At 40.4% G+C, this 17,719-nt stretch overlaps 1 protein-coding gene across 1 annotated transcript in view; it reads right to left on the bottom strand.

The window, feature by feature from the left end:
- Window positions 1-17,719, bottom strand: part of DOCK7 (dedicator of cytokinesis 7) — a 110,870-nt gene that overhangs the window by 30,191 nt on the left and 62,960 nt on the right. Inside the window, exons 17-29 of the mRNA XM_075711218.1 lie at window positions 16,841-16,979; window positions 16,541-16,642; window positions 16,192-16,278; window positions 15,197-15,428; window positions 13,724-13,888; window positions 12,057-12,226; window positions 8,092-8,184; window positions 6,804-6,893; window positions 5,688-5,783; window positions 5,444-5,584; window positions 5,178-5,291; window positions 3,982-4,152; window positions 3,062-3,201 (exon numbers count right to left, since the gene is read on the bottom strand). Of these exons, the coding sequence (XP_075567333.1) occupies window positions 3,062-3,201; window positions 3,982-4,152; window positions 5,178-5,291; window positions 5,444-5,584; window positions 5,688-5,783; window positions 6,804-6,893; window positions 8,092-8,184; window positions 12,057-12,226; window positions 13,724-13,888; window positions 15,197-15,428; window positions 16,192-16,278; window positions 16,541-16,642; window positions 16,841-16,979 (1,740 nt within the window). The remainder of the gene's footprint in view (window positions 1-3,061; window positions 3,202-3,981; window positions 4,153-5,177; window positions 5,292-5,443; window positions 5,585-5,687; window positions 5,784-6,803; window positions 6,894-8,091; window positions 8,185-12,056; window positions 12,227-13,723; window positions 13,889-15,196; window positions 15,429-16,191; window positions 16,279-16,540; window positions 16,643-16,840; window positions 16,980-17,719) is intronic.

The raw sequence follows: 17,719 nt of genomic DNA, 5'->3' as shown, positions 1-17,719 counted from the left end.
AACCAAAACAGTAGGCTACAGATCCATAATTCTGAATAAAAAGTGTCAAAGAAATGGAGGGGTAGAAGGAAAAACAGCAAAAAACAGCCTTCCTCATTATTAAGATGCAGGGCCCAAGCACCATCCTCTTTTGCAGGGCACCCTGCGTGAGCCTACTCAGTGCTTGTGCCTTGAAAACACAAACTCCCCTGAATCTCTCAAGAACTCGCTCTGCTCCTTTCAATTCCCTCAGCCACCACACAGAGGCAAAACTCTCTCAGAGCAAATAGCAGGTATCTCTGTAGCTATTTGCTTCTGTAGGCAAACCAGGCCAAGAAGACAAATTTACCCCATGCATGAAGCAGCCAAGGAAGCTCATACATTATGCATTAGCAAAACATAAGCTTCAGTGTTCAGACCTGAGGTATTAAAACAAGTGCTGAATTTCAGGCAGTATCCACTTTACCTGAAAAGTAGAGTTGAGTTCTGGTTAAAAAAGATGAGAGGCTTTGACTGGATTGTTGGGGGGTTAAAATGATTTAAAAGACACCAGTACAAGTTAGGAGGACATTAGTGTAGTTGTAGCTACACTTCTTTCCTGTGTTTTTTAATCAAGCTGTAATGAGATCCTACAATTGATTGATTGTGTAATTAGTGAGACCCTTAACAACTAGGAAGGAAATGCTTATTTAAGTGACTGGCTCCTTCAGATTAAGATTACAGAAAAGTCTTTGTATTATTTTGAAGGAGTGGCACCTAAGTTGTGTTTCTAACAGTTCAAGGGAAACTATTCTGCAGGCCACACAACTGCATATAAGGAAAACACATCCAAACAAAGCAGTGTAATTCAAACCTAGGGCTACATGGATTTCTTTTTCACTCTTCCAGAACAGAGCAGATACCGCGATGGATCAATTCATAATGAAGAGGAGGAAATACGGCCCACTAATCTTTCTAGCTGATAATGCAATGAATTGATCTTGCCGCCCTCCAACCATCCCCTCTGTTGTCTCAGCCCTGGTCTGAATTTGTGTCAACACAGCACACTTTTGGAAAACTGACTTTTGTTGCTGAATATTGAGGGCCAAATTCCAATTTTCTCACTTCTGTGCTGTATCATCAGTCAATATGGGCAACATGGACACTATGAAATGAGCAACGATAATTATTCTGAGTTAACCAAAGCACCACAGCATTGTTTGCAGAGACAATCTATTCAGGGTCTAGCTGCTTGGACTCACTCTCTGTTCTCCACTTCTGCAACCGTCACATTCAGCTGGCTTGTTTCATCTGCATGTTGTCTTATCTTTTAGACTGCAGGTGCTCTGGAGGAGGACTGTAATGTACCATGCTACCTAGCACAGCGGCATCCATCCAACACACCACCTTCAGGCACCAGGGTACTGCAGTCTTTTCTGTCCAGCTCAATCCAAAGAGCTCTTACAAAATGGGTGAGCTAAAATTCAACGTATTTTGCTAATGGAGCAAAAAGAGCCAGGACAGAACACATTGAAGGCTCTGTATCTCCTATCAAGACCTACGGCAAAGCTCTAACACAATAATGGCCTGCCATTAAAATGTTTTGGCCACCACCGGAGAAAGCTCAGAATTGTTCCCAGTTGCATTATCCTGCAGCAGGGGTGGAGAGGGATGTCCATCTACTTGCTTGTTGTGTTCAAACCCTCTACTAATAACCTGCTGAGGACACTCTATGACTGTTAAAAGTCTTCACAGGCAAGAGAAGAGCAGATCTGAACAGACTGGTTTACTTTACATGGTGGATCTACCAGGGCAAATGCAGAAGGTTGAAACCTGAGAACAGTTAATAAGCTGCAAACTACAAGTCATTCTGGAAAACAATAAAACACAAATGCATTACTGGTATATATCTCCACAAAAAATTCAGGAGCTTTGATCAAAATGCATCTCCAGAGCTGAACTGGTATCAGGGGGCTTTTTCTGCCTAGACAAGGTTTGAGAGAGGAACCGACTCCCCAGTGGACACCAGCAACATCATGCTGCTCCTTTGTGCAGCTGGGCAGAGATTACCATCCTGGTCCAAGCTTAAGTGCTGAGAATAGCAACGTGAGAGAGCTCAAGAGGGAGGGAGGTGAGAACACAAAGTTTGTGAAGAACAAGGGCTAGTATGGTCAGAGACAGGACCTGATTGCTAACCAGTGAGCACAGTGTTCCTATGCTACAAAATGAATTTCTGCAGATAGTGTATATGGGGTAAAGATTTGCTGCTTTTTCCATTTCAGGCCAAACAAATGGGACTGCAGCGTGTTATGTACATATACAAGAAAATATTCTAATTTATGGCATCACTTTCTTGTCCAACAGGAAATGGAATGAACGTTTAACTCCTGAGACCTCTTGGTAAAGGGGCAGAATTAACCATGAATCATCAGCATTTGTCGACTCGGCTGATATTTCTGAGTCCACCTTGAGAAAAATGCCTGCAAGAGAACTTAGGACTGTGGAAGCAATCAATAATTTCCATTGAAACCTGTTTTAAAGAGGCAAGGCAGAATACAGCCCTAAATAACACAAGTAACATACTGGATGTCAGGACTACAGGCTACACGCCTGCTTCAGAAAATTATTTGCTGCACAAGCCAGGCAAGTCACCGACAAACTCTGCATGCTTGACTCTATTTGTCTATTTATGTAACCCGCAGGGGCCTCATCAATGCATAATTTATGTTTAAAAAGAGCTGGGAGGACCACAGGTGAAATACACTGTAATATTTAAAACCACAAGCAACAAAGACTTCCTAAATGCTGAAAATTATTTTCTTGTTACAATTGAGAAAAGCTATTTTCCTCTTAAAACTCCAGCAGGAACTTCTTTCCCTTCTTCTCAGCTGGAAAAATGTGACTGAAATCATGTTTAGAGTCAGGGCCAAGGAAGTAAGAAATATGAGGGGCAAGGATAAAGAAGAGGATTCTTAAAGAACTGGTTTCTTATCTTCTCAGCTCACAAATTTAAATCAGTTCTGGCCATGCCAGAACTTGCTTTGCATCCACCATTTACTTAGACCTACAGAAAACTCTTGGGAAAAAAATTGTAAAGATTTACCCTTCTGCATCAGGATCTAAAATGACAGCCAACTCTGTTAACACAAGCCCGGCCAAGTAATGCTGTTGGCGGAAAGGCACAGACAATTCAAACATATTTGCAATCTTCTGGTCTTGGACATTTGTGGAGAACCCAGAACTCTGTGAAAAAATCAAGTTTCAGAAGTTGCATAACAAGGCCCCTTGGAACACAGGGTCAAAGCTTATGAAATACATTAGAAGAAGTTTTCAGAATTAAAGACAATCTTACATAAACTACCTTTTCCCTTTTTTGTTTGCATCTGGGCACATCTACTTACATTACATGCAAGCTCACTAACTCTTCTGTTAATTCTGCTTGTTGTTATTGCCTTCCCCCCTACAGGGCAGGCCTCAGGGAAGTTAAGCCAAGTAACCTTTAAAAGTGGATTAGTTAAACTTTTAACTCATGTATGGATACTCTTATTCAAGCTTAAGACGGCTTTAATTTAATTTAGTTTATGTAATTTTGCAACTAATTAATCCACTTGAATGACACACTTGCTAATTCAAATTACTTTTTCTGAGGAGGCTAGGATTAAGCTACAGTGTGCTAGAAAGACCCTTGTTTTGTAAGAAAAGGGTAACATTGGACAAGCATTTTCTTTAATGGTTCATTTATGTTCATGTGTTTGTCCAATATAGGAGGAGACTAGGTCCCTAAGGACAGAAATATGTGTGGTCACTATGAGGACAGGGATATGGGCATTCTTTTTTCAATAATATAAGATCAAAAGAAGTCAAAACCTATGTGGCAGGAAAAACTAATTTCTAAATAAACACTTCCAAAACATATTAGCAAGCAGAGACTGAAAATATAGGCAATACAACTGCCTCACATGATTTAAGCCTCAGAACAAAGCTCAGCTTGCATTTCCACAAAGGATCCTTGTCACAGGGTACCTGAGAAGTTGCTGAAGACACAGATGGTGATGGAGATGCAGGCGGTGTGAGCAAGCTGCAGGGTAAATTCAAGGTGACATAATGTTCATGGCTGCAAATGATGCGAAGGAAGTCCAGCCTCAAAGATGCCAGGTTACTTGGATTTGTTAAGGAATACAGCTTTGAAGACACCTGGCAAGTTTAGCCCATAAGATTGCAGTTAGTACCAAAAGAGAGTATAAATGCAGCACCAGCCCCCCTGTCCCACCACCGCTCCCCAAAACCATTTCCAAAGCAAGAACTGAAGAGCTTGATAACATTAAATGCTCATATTCACATCACTTCTTTGTACTACAGATTAAACTGATGTGCAGAAGCCATACACATCCCAGCCAATGGTACATATATCAATACAAGATGTATGTAACAGCCATATTTATATAAGCAAATGAAGAACTACCTGCTTCACATATGATAGCCACATTCTATTGATTTCAGTAGGGAGTTGTGAGAAGCAGGACCACACAGTGTGATGCATTAACAGGTCAAAGATGCAGGCTGGCTAATATACAATAGGCAACAAAGCTCAAATGCTATTGCTGTTCTTGCCCCTTATATAAAATGTTTTAGATTCTGCAGCAAAAATGAGTCTAAGCCTAAGTTCCTGATACCTTATCATCTCCTTTGTACACAGTGTCAGCATGGATGTTTGTAGTTAAACAAAACTTTGTGGTTCGAGGTGATTTCCCTGCCACAACATTGCCAATAAGCTTCCCAATGCATAACATAGGAACCCTCTTTATGGGGGAGGAAACCTTGCATCCTCAGAAGGATGGAAGGGGAGCTTGGTGATCAATATGATCATACAGGGTCAATGTATCCTTGAGAGACCCGCTGACAAACCATGATAGTCTGAGCTCCCTCACAAAACCTCCTACTAATTTTTGCTTCAATTACTCTGAACATGATGAGCAGAGGGAATAATTCTTCCTTCCTGCTGCATGTCCATTCACTCAAGGGAATTACTCCCAATTCACCTTTAAGAGTGTAAGCAGGAGGGTGTAAACTCTAAATCAACCCTGAGAATGGCTTGCTTGCTCTAAAAAGACCCGAACAGCAGAATTCTGTGTCCATACTTTACTGTCTGTCTAAAGAAAATTAGAGTAATGGGCTATGCTATGGTTCACAGTTAAGTCATAATATTTATCTGCGTTCACCTGTTTGTAGCAGGTCTTAATAAGAGCAAAAACAAATCCTCTGTCCATGATAGACAACAGGTCATTGAGGAAAAATGCAAGACTGGTGTTGAGCCTTTCAACCATTTCTGTATCCTAGAGAGAAGGAAGAGAAAAACGGGAAAGAAAATGAAGAAGAGCACACTGTGTGTTTTCAAACAATTATTCCTGGTCTAGGCACCAGCAAACATGCAGGAGGGTTGGTGCCTGAGCTCTGACCAGGGTTCAGTTTAATTGTTTGCCATTACCTTCTGAAACCGAGAGACTATATCACCAGCAATTGTGCTGACCAAAGCAGTTACATCATCCATGAAACGCTCAGGAAAACGATTCTTTCTTGGCGCATCCAGTTTGTCAGCAAAATACAAATGATGCACCATGCTCTTCACCTATAGGAATATAAATTACAACAAAGTCACTTGCAGTTGTTGCCATCTGTGTTTTAAACTATGAACTGTAAGACAATAAGCAAGGTGTTTCCAGTTTGCTCACCATCAGCTCAAAGAAGAACCAGGCCTGCTGTAGGGCTGCCTCCCGCACACTCCCACTGCACACGACCCACTGTAAGGCCAGCTCTTCATGAAAAAGCTACACAGATTCAAATCCAGAGTTAGTCCAAGCCTCAACATCAGCTGACAAAACAGTCCACATGAGAAATGGTAGCACGGTCCACGGAAAGTATGGCAAACAATGAGGTTAAGCAAAATAAATAACTGGGAACATGACAGCAGTGGGGGCATCCCTTAAAGAAAACCCCAACTAACAATGACGGATGATGTTATGATATGTGATGTGAGAAACGTTTCACAGCATCTTGCTCCAAAATTGAATTTCAAGTGTCAAAAGAATTTTCCACCCACCCAAAAAAAAAAAAAAAAGTTTGGTGCTCAAATTAGTTTAGTTTAAAAGTCTACCTTTCTGCCTGGTCTGATTTTTGCAGGAAAAAGGAGTAAAAAGTGGATATATAAAGCAATTTGTACAAAGATGTATATTTACTGTGAGAAAGGACTTAAAACAGTAAGAAAGAAACATGGGGCTAAGAAACAGCTTTTTTCTTTCTTTTCTCAGGAGGACCAACCCACAGACTGGACATTGTCAGTGATCACATTTTCATTACACACAAAGTCAGGTATTTTGCCTTTCTGAGATTGTTTAGTAGGGTCTCATCTCTTCTAAGGGAGTCCACTTTCAAAGTAACTTCCATTCACTTTCTGGAGTCACTTTGGATTAACACCTATATAACTGAGTTCAGCACACATCTGTAATGCTAGCCATCTAGCACATTATAATTGTGCACACAAGCATGTATCATTTACATGTCTAGACAGTGCTATTCATATTTTTTGGATGCCAGTAATAAACTGGGTCCAAACAGTATGGACATTAAATCAGATAAGCTACTCCTGATCATTTTATTCTTCCCAATTCAACTCTGTCGGAATACTTCATATTCACTACAGCCTGGATATTCAGAGGTGCTAAGCAACAGAAGTTCCTAATGACCTCAGAAAAAAATCAGGCTATAAATAAAGGAATAAATTGCATCATGTTTTCAGAATAACTTGACCTCCCTGCCCCACAATATGAATTGTCTTCACTGAAATCTACCTTTTTAGTTGGTAACCGTCCTGTTAATGTTTGTAAGAAACTTGACGTCTCAGTGTGCGAAGACATACGATTACAACTTCGATCCGTAGCCTACGGAGTGGAGATGAATGAATGATGACAGGACATTAAAGTTTGCTGTGGATGGGTTTTGCAGCTCAAGGACAATGTACGTTTACAAAAATACTGTTCCAACTGTAGGCTTTTACTGTCTTTACACCTTTTTATGCATTCTCAAACTCTTATTCATTTACAGATTTGGTTTAAACAAGATGACAGTACTTTTTATTGTTTTAAGACTTACAGGCTATTTAAATAACTGCATGTTCTTACGCACAAACACTTAATGCTGCAAAGCATGAAAATTTTTCATCATTGTATTTTATCAACATGCATATGTCAAGGAGGTAATACTTGTAATTTCAGCCCATACCTCTCAATCTACCAGAGACCAAGCACGTGGGGATGTACCCCACAGCGATGCTGCTACTAGCACAGGGAATAAGAAAATTACTGAAGTGCTGTTTCTGAAGGAAATAATTTGCCATGAGTGCAAGTGAACTCAGACTAAATATTTCTGGAAGACCAATAAACTTGAAAGGAGGTACAGTTGAGAGGTACGTTCAAGGCAACCATGCAGTGGAAAGCAGCAGGCAATAGGGGCTAAATAAGTTAAGTCTTTCTGACTGAAGCTGCTATAAAGTTTTCATACTTTGCAACACAGAACGGATATAATTGGCCCTAGCAAGTGACTGGCTCCAGCACGCAAATTTACGTGTTTTAAGAGAGAATTTTACATGTGTACCAATTTTGGTTTAACAATATTCCACTCAAACAGTCATCAAGGATTACTTCACGATGAATACTGAATGCTTGATGAAAATGGCAAAATGGTTCACAACATCAAAAGAAATGGAAAACATGGACAAAACTATGAAGCTGTGATTAATGTTCCCACTTAGAAATATGCTCCACTTGAAGCTGAAACTAGTGTTAGAGAGAAAGAAGAAAAGAAAAGCAGTCACAGCATTTACATTTCACAGACCAGCAACCACTGAAATGAAAGAAGGGGACACGTTCACGCATTTTGAGGTTTTTCATGCAGTGTAGTGAGGTGGTAGGGAAGAAGATGCTAATTTATAAAATAAAACTCACAAAGCTTTCAAGGAATAAGTAAATAAAAAAAAAAAACCCCAAACCACCCAAATCGGAATATACACTGAAAAGAAGATATTCTACAGGAAAACATCAGGGAAAACAAAGCCAGAAAAACCTCTACCGAAGACACCACCTGTGTTGACTCTGCACTTGGGCTGGGGTTGGATCCCCATGGGGCTGCTTTTGGACCACCAGTGTTTACCCAGGAATTGGAGCGGTCTAAACCCTGGGCATGTAATAGAAAGCAGTTGGGAAAGGAAAGAAATATTACATGTTGCATGCCATACAGTAGTCAAAGTTTAGTCCTTAAAAGCAATCAAACCGGGTACACTGCAAACACATCACCAGTTAGCACTGTTTAGGCAGTCTGAATTCTCAGGTGTCTGTTGAGACATTTTAGTCCAGAGCTTTATTTTATATCTCATCACACACATACACCACACTAATACTGTTGACAGCTCTGGTCCAACCTGTCGTATCTGTAATGCTTGACATTCAAAAACTATCCTCCTCCTGAAAAATCCCACTCTTACTTTGATCAGTTTGAACCATTCACTTCACTAGATGGAGCCAGCCCAGATTTACAGTGTGACAGAGGAAAATTGGTGCACAGATGTGAAAACCACAAAGGATGCTCTCTGAGGTTTCCAGCACTTTTAGGGTAGACTGCTTGTTAGCCCACAGTTTATAAGCTCTACAGCTCTTACAGAAATGCTGAGAAACTTTGAAAAGACTGACTGTCAGCTCTCACAGAGTTTCCTACTCATGAAATAAAAATCCAGCACTGCTGGATTTCACATGGACATTTGGGTATTTTCTCTGGGCAGTGTGGCAAAGAGAGGAAGGAGCACATACCTTTTCTGCAGCCAACCTGCTTTGCCAGGCAAAATATTTGAAAAATCATCCTGCTTTTTAAAAGCTCAATCTAGTTTGTACTCCAAATTCTACTCCTGCAATAGGGCAGGAGTATTTTGCATATGGGCAAAATTACTGTGGATACCTCCTCTCTCTCTGCTCCCTTCCCCTCTCAAGGCACTCAAAAAGAAGAAAAGGAAAATTTTAAACTTGTGTTTGTCATCCAGGCTGCTCCCAAGTCAGGAACATTCAGTGGGATGCAGTGGGCTTTCCTGGGTCCCAGGAACCAGCTCTAATAGAGGCAGTTTTGCAATGCCACAACTAAATAGCAGTTCCTTATAAATTCTACACATCTGTTTCAATCCTCACCAGAGCGAGAGCTTTCGTCCTAGTTTCTGTGGCAACTTAGGGCTTTTTCCCAATATGTGAAGCAAAGGTGCAGCCCATTTCATCACAGAGATTATCACCAGCTGCAAAGTCCACCAAGCCTAACAATCTATTTCTCTCAGCAAAGAAAAATCCACCTCAAAGTTGAACCCAGTGTGAGAGCTGTGAGGTGGGATTTGAACCATTAATCCACTGAGCTATCCTCTATGCAGAGTACAGCAATGTTGTAATTTTGCTTAAGATGTCCAATAAAAAAAATACTGAACACACATAAAGAGTGTTTTAATATCAATTACTTTTTTGAAGAAATAAATCAAAGCTCTCTGCCCTGCTCAGAGCTGTAAACATGCTTTATTTTGCTCACAGTGAATTTAAGTTGAAAGGACTTTGCAGAATGCTGAACTAAGCTCATGGTTTGTAAAATCAGGTCTAATTTTGAAAATTACTTTATCACACATTTCTTCTCACAAGCTTTCTAATCGTGTCACTGTTTCTGAGGGTAAAGTTAAACGTATACTGTGTTTACAGAAGCAGAAGTCATTTAGTAAAAATCTGAAAAGAAAAAGATTCTTTCCTCTTTGGAAAATAAAAGAGTACAAGAGCTTCTTATTGCTTGACAGAGTCACTCAAAAGTTCACAAAACTGCTACTAAATTCTTTTCTGTCTCTGGGGTTCAACCTGCAGCTGTATCTGTGCAGGAACATAACACACTTTTGTGAAAATCCACTGTCAGGGCAATGACACTCCACAACCTTTTCTGTTTTTTCCCAGCACATCTCCAACATTTCAGGAACACTTAAAGCATAAAATCTCATCTTAAGTCTTTTTAGACACTTAATAAATTTGTTTTAGTAGGGAATAAAATTTACATGGCCTCAATTCACAAATGAAGGCAAAATAAGTGACAGACCTAAAACCTCCTCTGCTATGAAAATAAACAGAAATCTTCCAAATCTGGTAAAGGGGATGACTATGTGAATTTTCAAAATTAAGTAAGAAGCTGATAAAGGGGAGACTTAAAGCATATTTACCAAACCTATAAATATCTCACATTACAATAAAAAACAATACAGGACTGGACTCCAAAGATTTCCATCAAACAACAAAACACTATTTGGTGTTTTTTAAAGCAGAAAGCCTCCCACAATAGATTCTAATTTGAAGCGTGGGTTCCCTAATGTGCTTAAGCCATTACTTGGAGAAACAGAATAGTAATTTTTGCACCCTTTTACTCGCTTCAGCATCTCAAGAAGCATCCTAATTTTGTCTATTGATATTAACAAGCAGAAGTAATTATATTCAACCAAAAGTCTGTACAGTCAGACTGAGCTTAATTTCTGATGTTCAGACTACCCTAAAGGAAACTTTTCCCTCAACAATTATTCACAGAATAGGCTTTTCTTTAAAGCCTGAAGTACATCTCTAGAAGAAAACCTCTCTTCATTTTGTATTGTGACATTATTCACTAAGCCAGCACATGTTAAACTTCTGATAGCCTGTGTAAATTCCACATGCACATTAGTGCCTATGGCATTTCACAAAAGGTCACGGTTGTTTAATTAGCAAGATACTGAAGTGGTCTATTATAGTCTTAATATTTTAAGGCTTCTAGGTGCAAACTTTGATGTAAAAAATAATGATTTGCCTGCCCACACTTCTCCAGCCTCTTATTTGGTCGGCAAATCATGTTGTTACTCATTTTAAATTGGTAACCTCTTTCTGAATCTATGTTTTTCTTGCTCTTATAAAACCCAGGACCAACCAGTGTCAAGCCTGTCTGGTCAGGCTGATGGCTTTATTAAAAAACTTGCTCACTGATCTTCCAAAGGATTGAACATAATAGCTCTCTGAAAGGGCTCAGGAATTCAGCTGTGCTGGAAGAGTGAAGGGTCACAGGTGGGAAAGCATCTCATCTTGGTGTAAGTTATCACAGTTTGAAGATTAAAAAAGACAACCCCAAACAAGCTAAGGCATGCCTCTCAGGGAAGGGAATTACCAATACAGCAGATTTGCCCTGGCTCCTCCCACCTATTTTAGGCACAAAAACTGAAGTGCTCAAATTGGGACTGTAGCAGTCCTATGTACTTAGAAGTCACCAGAGAGGGACAGGCCCTTCTGCAGGAGTTGCATATACTGAGCCCTTAGGAGCCAAAGTAAGACCATGCCAGATGCTCTGCACTAATGTGCCCACAATGGAAAGACACTTTTAGGTGTTGGGGGGTCAGCATGGGTGCAGAGTTAGCACACCATAAATTCACACTGCAGCTCAGCTGGCTGGACTATGGTCACTCATTAACCATCTGAAACCCTCTCTGGCCTGTGCAGGGACTAGGAATATTCCTGCTGTGTGCAAGATACCTGCTCTGGACATAGGTAGTAGGGAAAGCATCTGAGCAGCCATTAGTGCTGAATGCAGAGGAGAAGAGAGAGTTTTGGTTTGGGAGGTAAGAGTGGGATCACAGGGTGGCAAGGTAGGGGATGCAAGGTTTGGGGAGACATAACAGAGCTGGTCAGAGGATACGGCTGCTGGCCATGTGAAAAGTGAGGTTGTAAAACCATTTGTGTCCTACTAGTCCTGGGGAGACAAGTTCAGAAGGAATCTTGCCCCTAGCCACCATACTTGTAGAAGTAACACTGCCAGGATGGTCTCCAACAAGTCAGAGAGATCAGCAACTATTTTCAAGGAGTGGAGTTTCAGTAGTGTTACAAGCAACTGCCAGAAAAAGTCTGAGAAGGGGCCATTAGTAAGGACATCTTTTCATAGGAAAAAAGTCACAAAAATTTCCATGTTATTTCTTTAAAGATTAAATAAAAGATGCTGAAGGTCCTGTAAGACCCTCAGCAGTGCATGCGTACCTTACTGCCAATGATCGAGCGAACTTCATCGTCTGGTGAGGTGGGGGTCCCAGATATATCTGGGTTGCTGTTGCTGAGGCTCCGTGAGCGATTCAAGTTAAGGCTTGCTGGTCGGACAGCAGATCGAGCCATGGTGGCATAATGCACTGATCCCCCTAAGCCACCAGGACCTACGGTGGTGTATGAAAAAACACTCTGTTAGATCATCAGTCAGAGCCCTGATCTCATGCTGCTTTACACCACCCTGATGCAGCAAACCCTCCATATAAACAGTAGGTCTAGCCTGTAATGAAATCTTCCCTGTGCCTGCCTCTGCCTGGTTTTCCAAGGCAAGCAGCAGGGAGAAAGGGACGGGATTAAAAAGCTGTTTTGTCCACTGATCTGTGGGAAGCAGGAATCTCCCTGTGCATTTAGGCAGCAAGTGTGAGGTATGCCTTTAGCTAAAGAGATACTTTCCAGACCTCAGACTCAAAAACCACTGAAGAACTGGGCACAGTTTTAAGTACGCAACCTTCCCAACCCTCTCAGAGGTTTTCCACTCCATGCAAGAAGCAAGTGCTGGGCACAACAGTCCTTCCAAAGCCTAGTTTTCTGTGGCTGTCATTCACACCAACCCTTCCCCCATGCAGATATATCCCCTGTTCTCAAGAGGGGTGGAATTAATCTGTTTTCCTCCTGTATCCAGACATGTGTTTTCAAGTATTTCATAGAATGATAGAATCATTTAGGTTGGAAAAGACCTTTAAGATCATCCAGTCCAACCATTAACCTAACATTACCAAGTCCACCACTAAACCAGTTAAGGGTAGAGTAGCAATTTCGTGTTTCCTGGCTTGGTGACTGGGTTATTTTTAATGAAAGTAAAAACTAGGAATCATTAAGATTGGAAAGGATCTCTAAGATCATCAGTCCAATCATCAACCCAACACCACCGTGCCTACTAAACCATATCCCAGAGTGCCACGTCTACCTGTTTTTTGAACGCTTCCAGGGATGGTGACTCCACCATCTCTCTGGGCAGCCTGTTCCAATGCTTGACTACCCTTTCCATGAAGAAATTTTTCCTAATACCCAATCTAAATCTTCCCTGGCACAGCTTGAGGCCATTTCCTCTCGTCCTATCGCTAACTACTTGGGAGAAGAGACCAACACCCACCTCACTACAACCTCCTTTCAGGTAGTTGTAGAGAGCGATAAGGTCTCCCCTCAGCCTCCTCTTCTCTAGGCTAAACAACCCCAGTTCCCTCAACTGCTCCTCATAAGACCTCACACTCCTTTGCCAGTGTTTCAACTTTTGCTGGAACCAGAGAAAAGTACAAAAGTACTAGTGAAGGAGACTGGGAAACATGACAGGCCAAGAGTGTACCGCATCTGTCTAACTTGCTACAGAAAACAAAACTAAAAAAAACAGTATTTTGCCATAATTTAGCCTCATGGTCTTTCAGTGGTGACACTGTTATTTAAGATCATCAAATAGTTAAATCTCTGACATGGCTAACTGTAATTAAACTCATCTTGTAAATGGCTACACTGGATCATAGAGAAAGTTAATAACAGGGCTTGGCAGGGAACCAGCATGCAGTTGGAGCTCAAGAGCACCTGCCAGCAAGCAATTTCTGCTTGCTTTTAGCAAACTGTGACTTGAAATAAAATGAAAAAAGAGCTACCTGGTGACGGTGAGTTGGGATAGGTATTTGGTAGGCGAAAAACATAATAAATATAGGAAGCAAGAAGGCTGTTCCTGCCATGCTGATCCTGGTTTCCGTCCAAGTTCTTGTGAAGTCTGTTTATGATTGATGCCATTGCTTCAAAAGATGCTTGTCCCAGGTTAACTGAAAGTAATGTGAGGAGTTTGTTTTAGACTGCAGAAGTACCCATAAGCAAATCCTAAATGTGCATTTTGTCCACCTTCTAAAGGATAAATGGTGAAGCTTGCTAAGAGTATAGCAAGCATTTCTCATGAAAAACTGAAGCTGGTATTTGAACTAGGTCTAATGAACAGCTTGACAGGAAGACAGGTGTTGCAGTGATAAGCTTCCACTTTTATTAATAACTAATTTAATGAATTTAGGCCTGATTTCTGGAATCAGACCAACTTTGGTCACCAACTGCAATGGTAACAAGATTAAGTCCTTGTTTAATTGATGGATAATATCCTTTGGATATTTATCATAATTTTCTCACTTAATTATTTCCTCCATTTAAGCCTCAGCCAAAATACAAACTGTATCAAAAAAGAACAATTCCATTCTGTTTTGGAAAAAAAATCCGTTCTAAAAATGAGCACAGAAATCTACATGCAGACAGAGGCAGATATTCTAAACAAATTAGGGATGAAGCAGAGAGCAGCTGGAGACTGTAAGTCTTATTTTTTTTTAAAACTAGACACTAATGTCCTCAATGCTCCATACAGACAAACTAAACCAATACAGAAGACTAAAAAAGTGAAAGAGCTTTAAAATACAAAATAAAAATTCAAGCAAAATTCTTCCCCAGAAAGATAATGTTTCTAACATAAATGATTGCTATTTTTAAAGCAGTCTTAGATACCTGTATTCCATCATGTCCAAACTCAAGTTTCCTACAAAAAATCCCAACTGCTATTTTAAATACTAAGGAGCTAATCCTGACTTGCACTTGAGATTTTTTTGTACTGCCAGAGCATAGCATGTAACAGGGAGCAAAACGAAGGATTATTCATGCTGACAGTATCAGATCCACAACAGCTAGAGGAATATACAGCATCTGGATCTTCTTATCTTACCTACTTCAAGATTTTCCAAGGTGACTAGTAAGGCTGAAATTCTTAGTTTCTCAATGTCAGTATGGAGATGCCTTGACAGGCTCCAGTGCTAAGAAAATGCTGAGCAGCCAACTCATGGAAGTCAGGCCCCTTTCTGGTGTCTCAACTTGGACACCAAATTACTAGTCATTCTTGGAAACCTTTGCATTAAATATTGCTCCTGTGTATATCACCACTGATCTGGATGCTAGCATGTTTTATTTTGAAGATACATGGTGTATTAGTGGCACTAAAATAAAGCATAAAAATTGACTTTTTTATTTCTACATAAATATGATAAAATTGGAAGTGTCAAACTTTCAGCTATGTAATTCTCTATAAAACTTAAATAGAATACCTATTTGGCCTGCAATGACAGGAGGTCTTACTACCAGAAGAATCAGTTTGTCAAGCAGGAGATGAAGAAATCGCACTACCGGCTCCAGCTGAGAGGAATTTAAAGCTGAAATGCTGCTCTTCAGTTCATTTTCCAAGTTGTTTTCCATAATTCTCATGTCTCCTATTCGCACAGGGAACATGTGCTCATCCAGAGCATGGACAAGTGCAAAGAACTTGTCAAGATAAGGGTCCTACACACAAGCAAAAAAACCCAATAATCAGCAAGAAGCTCCAAAAGTAACTTCACTTCCTATGGATTTGTACCTCATGGAAGGATTCTCTCCCTCATTCTTCTATCTGACCATTTAATCTCACAAAATTAGCAGAAACTCAACATCTTTGAGAGCTCTGCCCATATGTCTAATTCAACTGAAACCAACCAATGTTCAGAAGTTGTCAGAGCGAAACTAGAGGACACACAGACTGTGCATTCTTAGAAAAACAGACAAAGATGTACTAAAACAATGTTACTATCTACAGCAGAAATAAAATACACAAAAAAAAAATCAAATTACATACTGGGAATTAATAAAACAAAAGTTGAAATGATTAGTCAAAATTATTGTCTTTCTTTTCAGATCAAAGAAAGAAAGATGAAAAATACATGGAGAAACAAAAGAGGCAGAGGGGAAAAGGAAAAACAAGAAAACATCATTTGCCTGGACTGTATGTCAGACCCGTTGTATTAAACACAACAGTCTGAGGTCTGAAAACACTGTTGGCCATTCACCCCCTGTGAATAAAGGCCAAACTGCTCATATTTTTAAGCAGAACTTTCAAATATACTCACAGCAGAAGGTGGAATAACAGGTCTGCTGGCTCAGAACCGGAAATGACATTGCAATTTCACTACAAGTAATTATTATACTCTTCACGGTATCAACTTTGACAGCATTTCAACTGTCAAAAGACTATCAAACTCTTTTTATTACAATGACTGCTCTTAACATTTACCTGAGTGTGGAGGGATGATACAGCAACAACTTCTACATTGAAAACCCCTTTGTGGTTATCCACCCACTTCATTCCAGGGAGTGGAACCTGCAAGTTAACGGAGAGATGAGTAAGGACGTGACAGAAAGCAGAGCACTTCTAATTACAATTGCCATTTCTTTTCATTTCATTGTCACATCACACACATGTACCCACACACGCACCTGTCTAAACTTCACACTATTTAAGAAATAAATAACCTGAGAGTTAAAAATACATATGCATACACACACATATATGTGCACATACACTCTTTCACTTTTTAACAGAAGTATTCTCCTGCTCATTTTCAGCATCAAGAACAACTCACCTCTGGAGAAAGCACTGAATAAGCCTGTGGCGGTTTTTCCAATGAAACAGGTAGGCAGAACTGACCAGTCTTCAACCGTCCATTTTGAAGCATCGGTATCCACTTGAAGGAGGAAGAATTAACAAAAGAAAAAACAAAACCACACACTTCTTAAGGCTTTCTTGAACTTTGCAGGCTTGACTGTCAAATTCTCAAATTCTACAATGGTGTATGAGTTGACAGTGATGCTAAACAAATTGCAAACAAACGCATTATGAATATATCCTGTGCTGAAAAACATAAAGACTGAAAGACACTCACAGTGTATCCGACTGGAGTCTCCAGGGGAGTGTTTTGTTTTTGTTGGCAACTGACATGGTAGAAAGTAAAAAGCAGGTGGTGGTGATCGGTTAAAGTGGCTGGAAGCTTAATCTTGATTTCTTCGTGAAAATCAGGCGATCTGTGCAGAGACCAGACCCTCAGCTGAGTCATCAATACCAACACTGTGGTTTACTACCTTATGCTCAAGACCAAATCCTTTGAGTTAAGGTATCTGGAGGGCAGGAAGTATATGGACTATCCCAAGGGATTAAAGCTTCACTTTCTGATCACCAAGGACTGGAAAAACTTTGTGTATGCATTTACAGTCCACAAAAAATGAAAGTGGCAGCCCCCTCCTCACACAGGCATTCTGAACTGCGCTGCTCCCCATGAGCGATAAACTCGTCTCAAGGCGGAGACTGCCACAACCCCCAACCTGCAGGACAGCATTCTCTCCCCAGTACATCTCTCCCTGGTACAGCTACAAAGACTATCAACATGTTAAGGCCAGATTCAGCACTCCTTACCCCAGCTGCAATGAAATTATTTTCAAGACCAAGTACTTTCAATTTGTAACTAAAGTCTAAAAGGCTCCAGCAAAACCACAAAGCACATGAGTTTATAACGTAAATCTTTGTGCCTACCAACTTGAAGCTTGTACTTAAAGCATCTGCTGAGTTGGGCTACGTACTCAGGATCACAGCCCCTGACACAATGCTCTTGATTTGTACCAGAGCAAACAAAGACTCCAGCTCCCAGTCATCACAAAACTCTAACGACAGTATCAACTGACACGGCAGTTGTTGTGAGTGCTATGCAGATAGTCACTGTTAAGTAATTAACACTGAGACAGAGTCACTGGTGAGTTACTCCACTTTC

This window comes from Pelecanus crispus, chromosome 5 (assembly GCF_030463565.1).
Source record: "Pelecanus crispus isolate bPelCri1 chromosome 5, bPelCri1.pri, whole genome shotgun sequence".
Taxonomy (NCBI): domain Eukaryota; kingdom Metazoa; phylum Chordata; class Aves; order Pelecaniformes; family Pelecanidae; genus Pelecanus; species Pelecanus crispus.
Note: the sequence above shows the minus strand (reverse complement) of the source record. Positions and strands in the feature narration are given on the sequence as shown.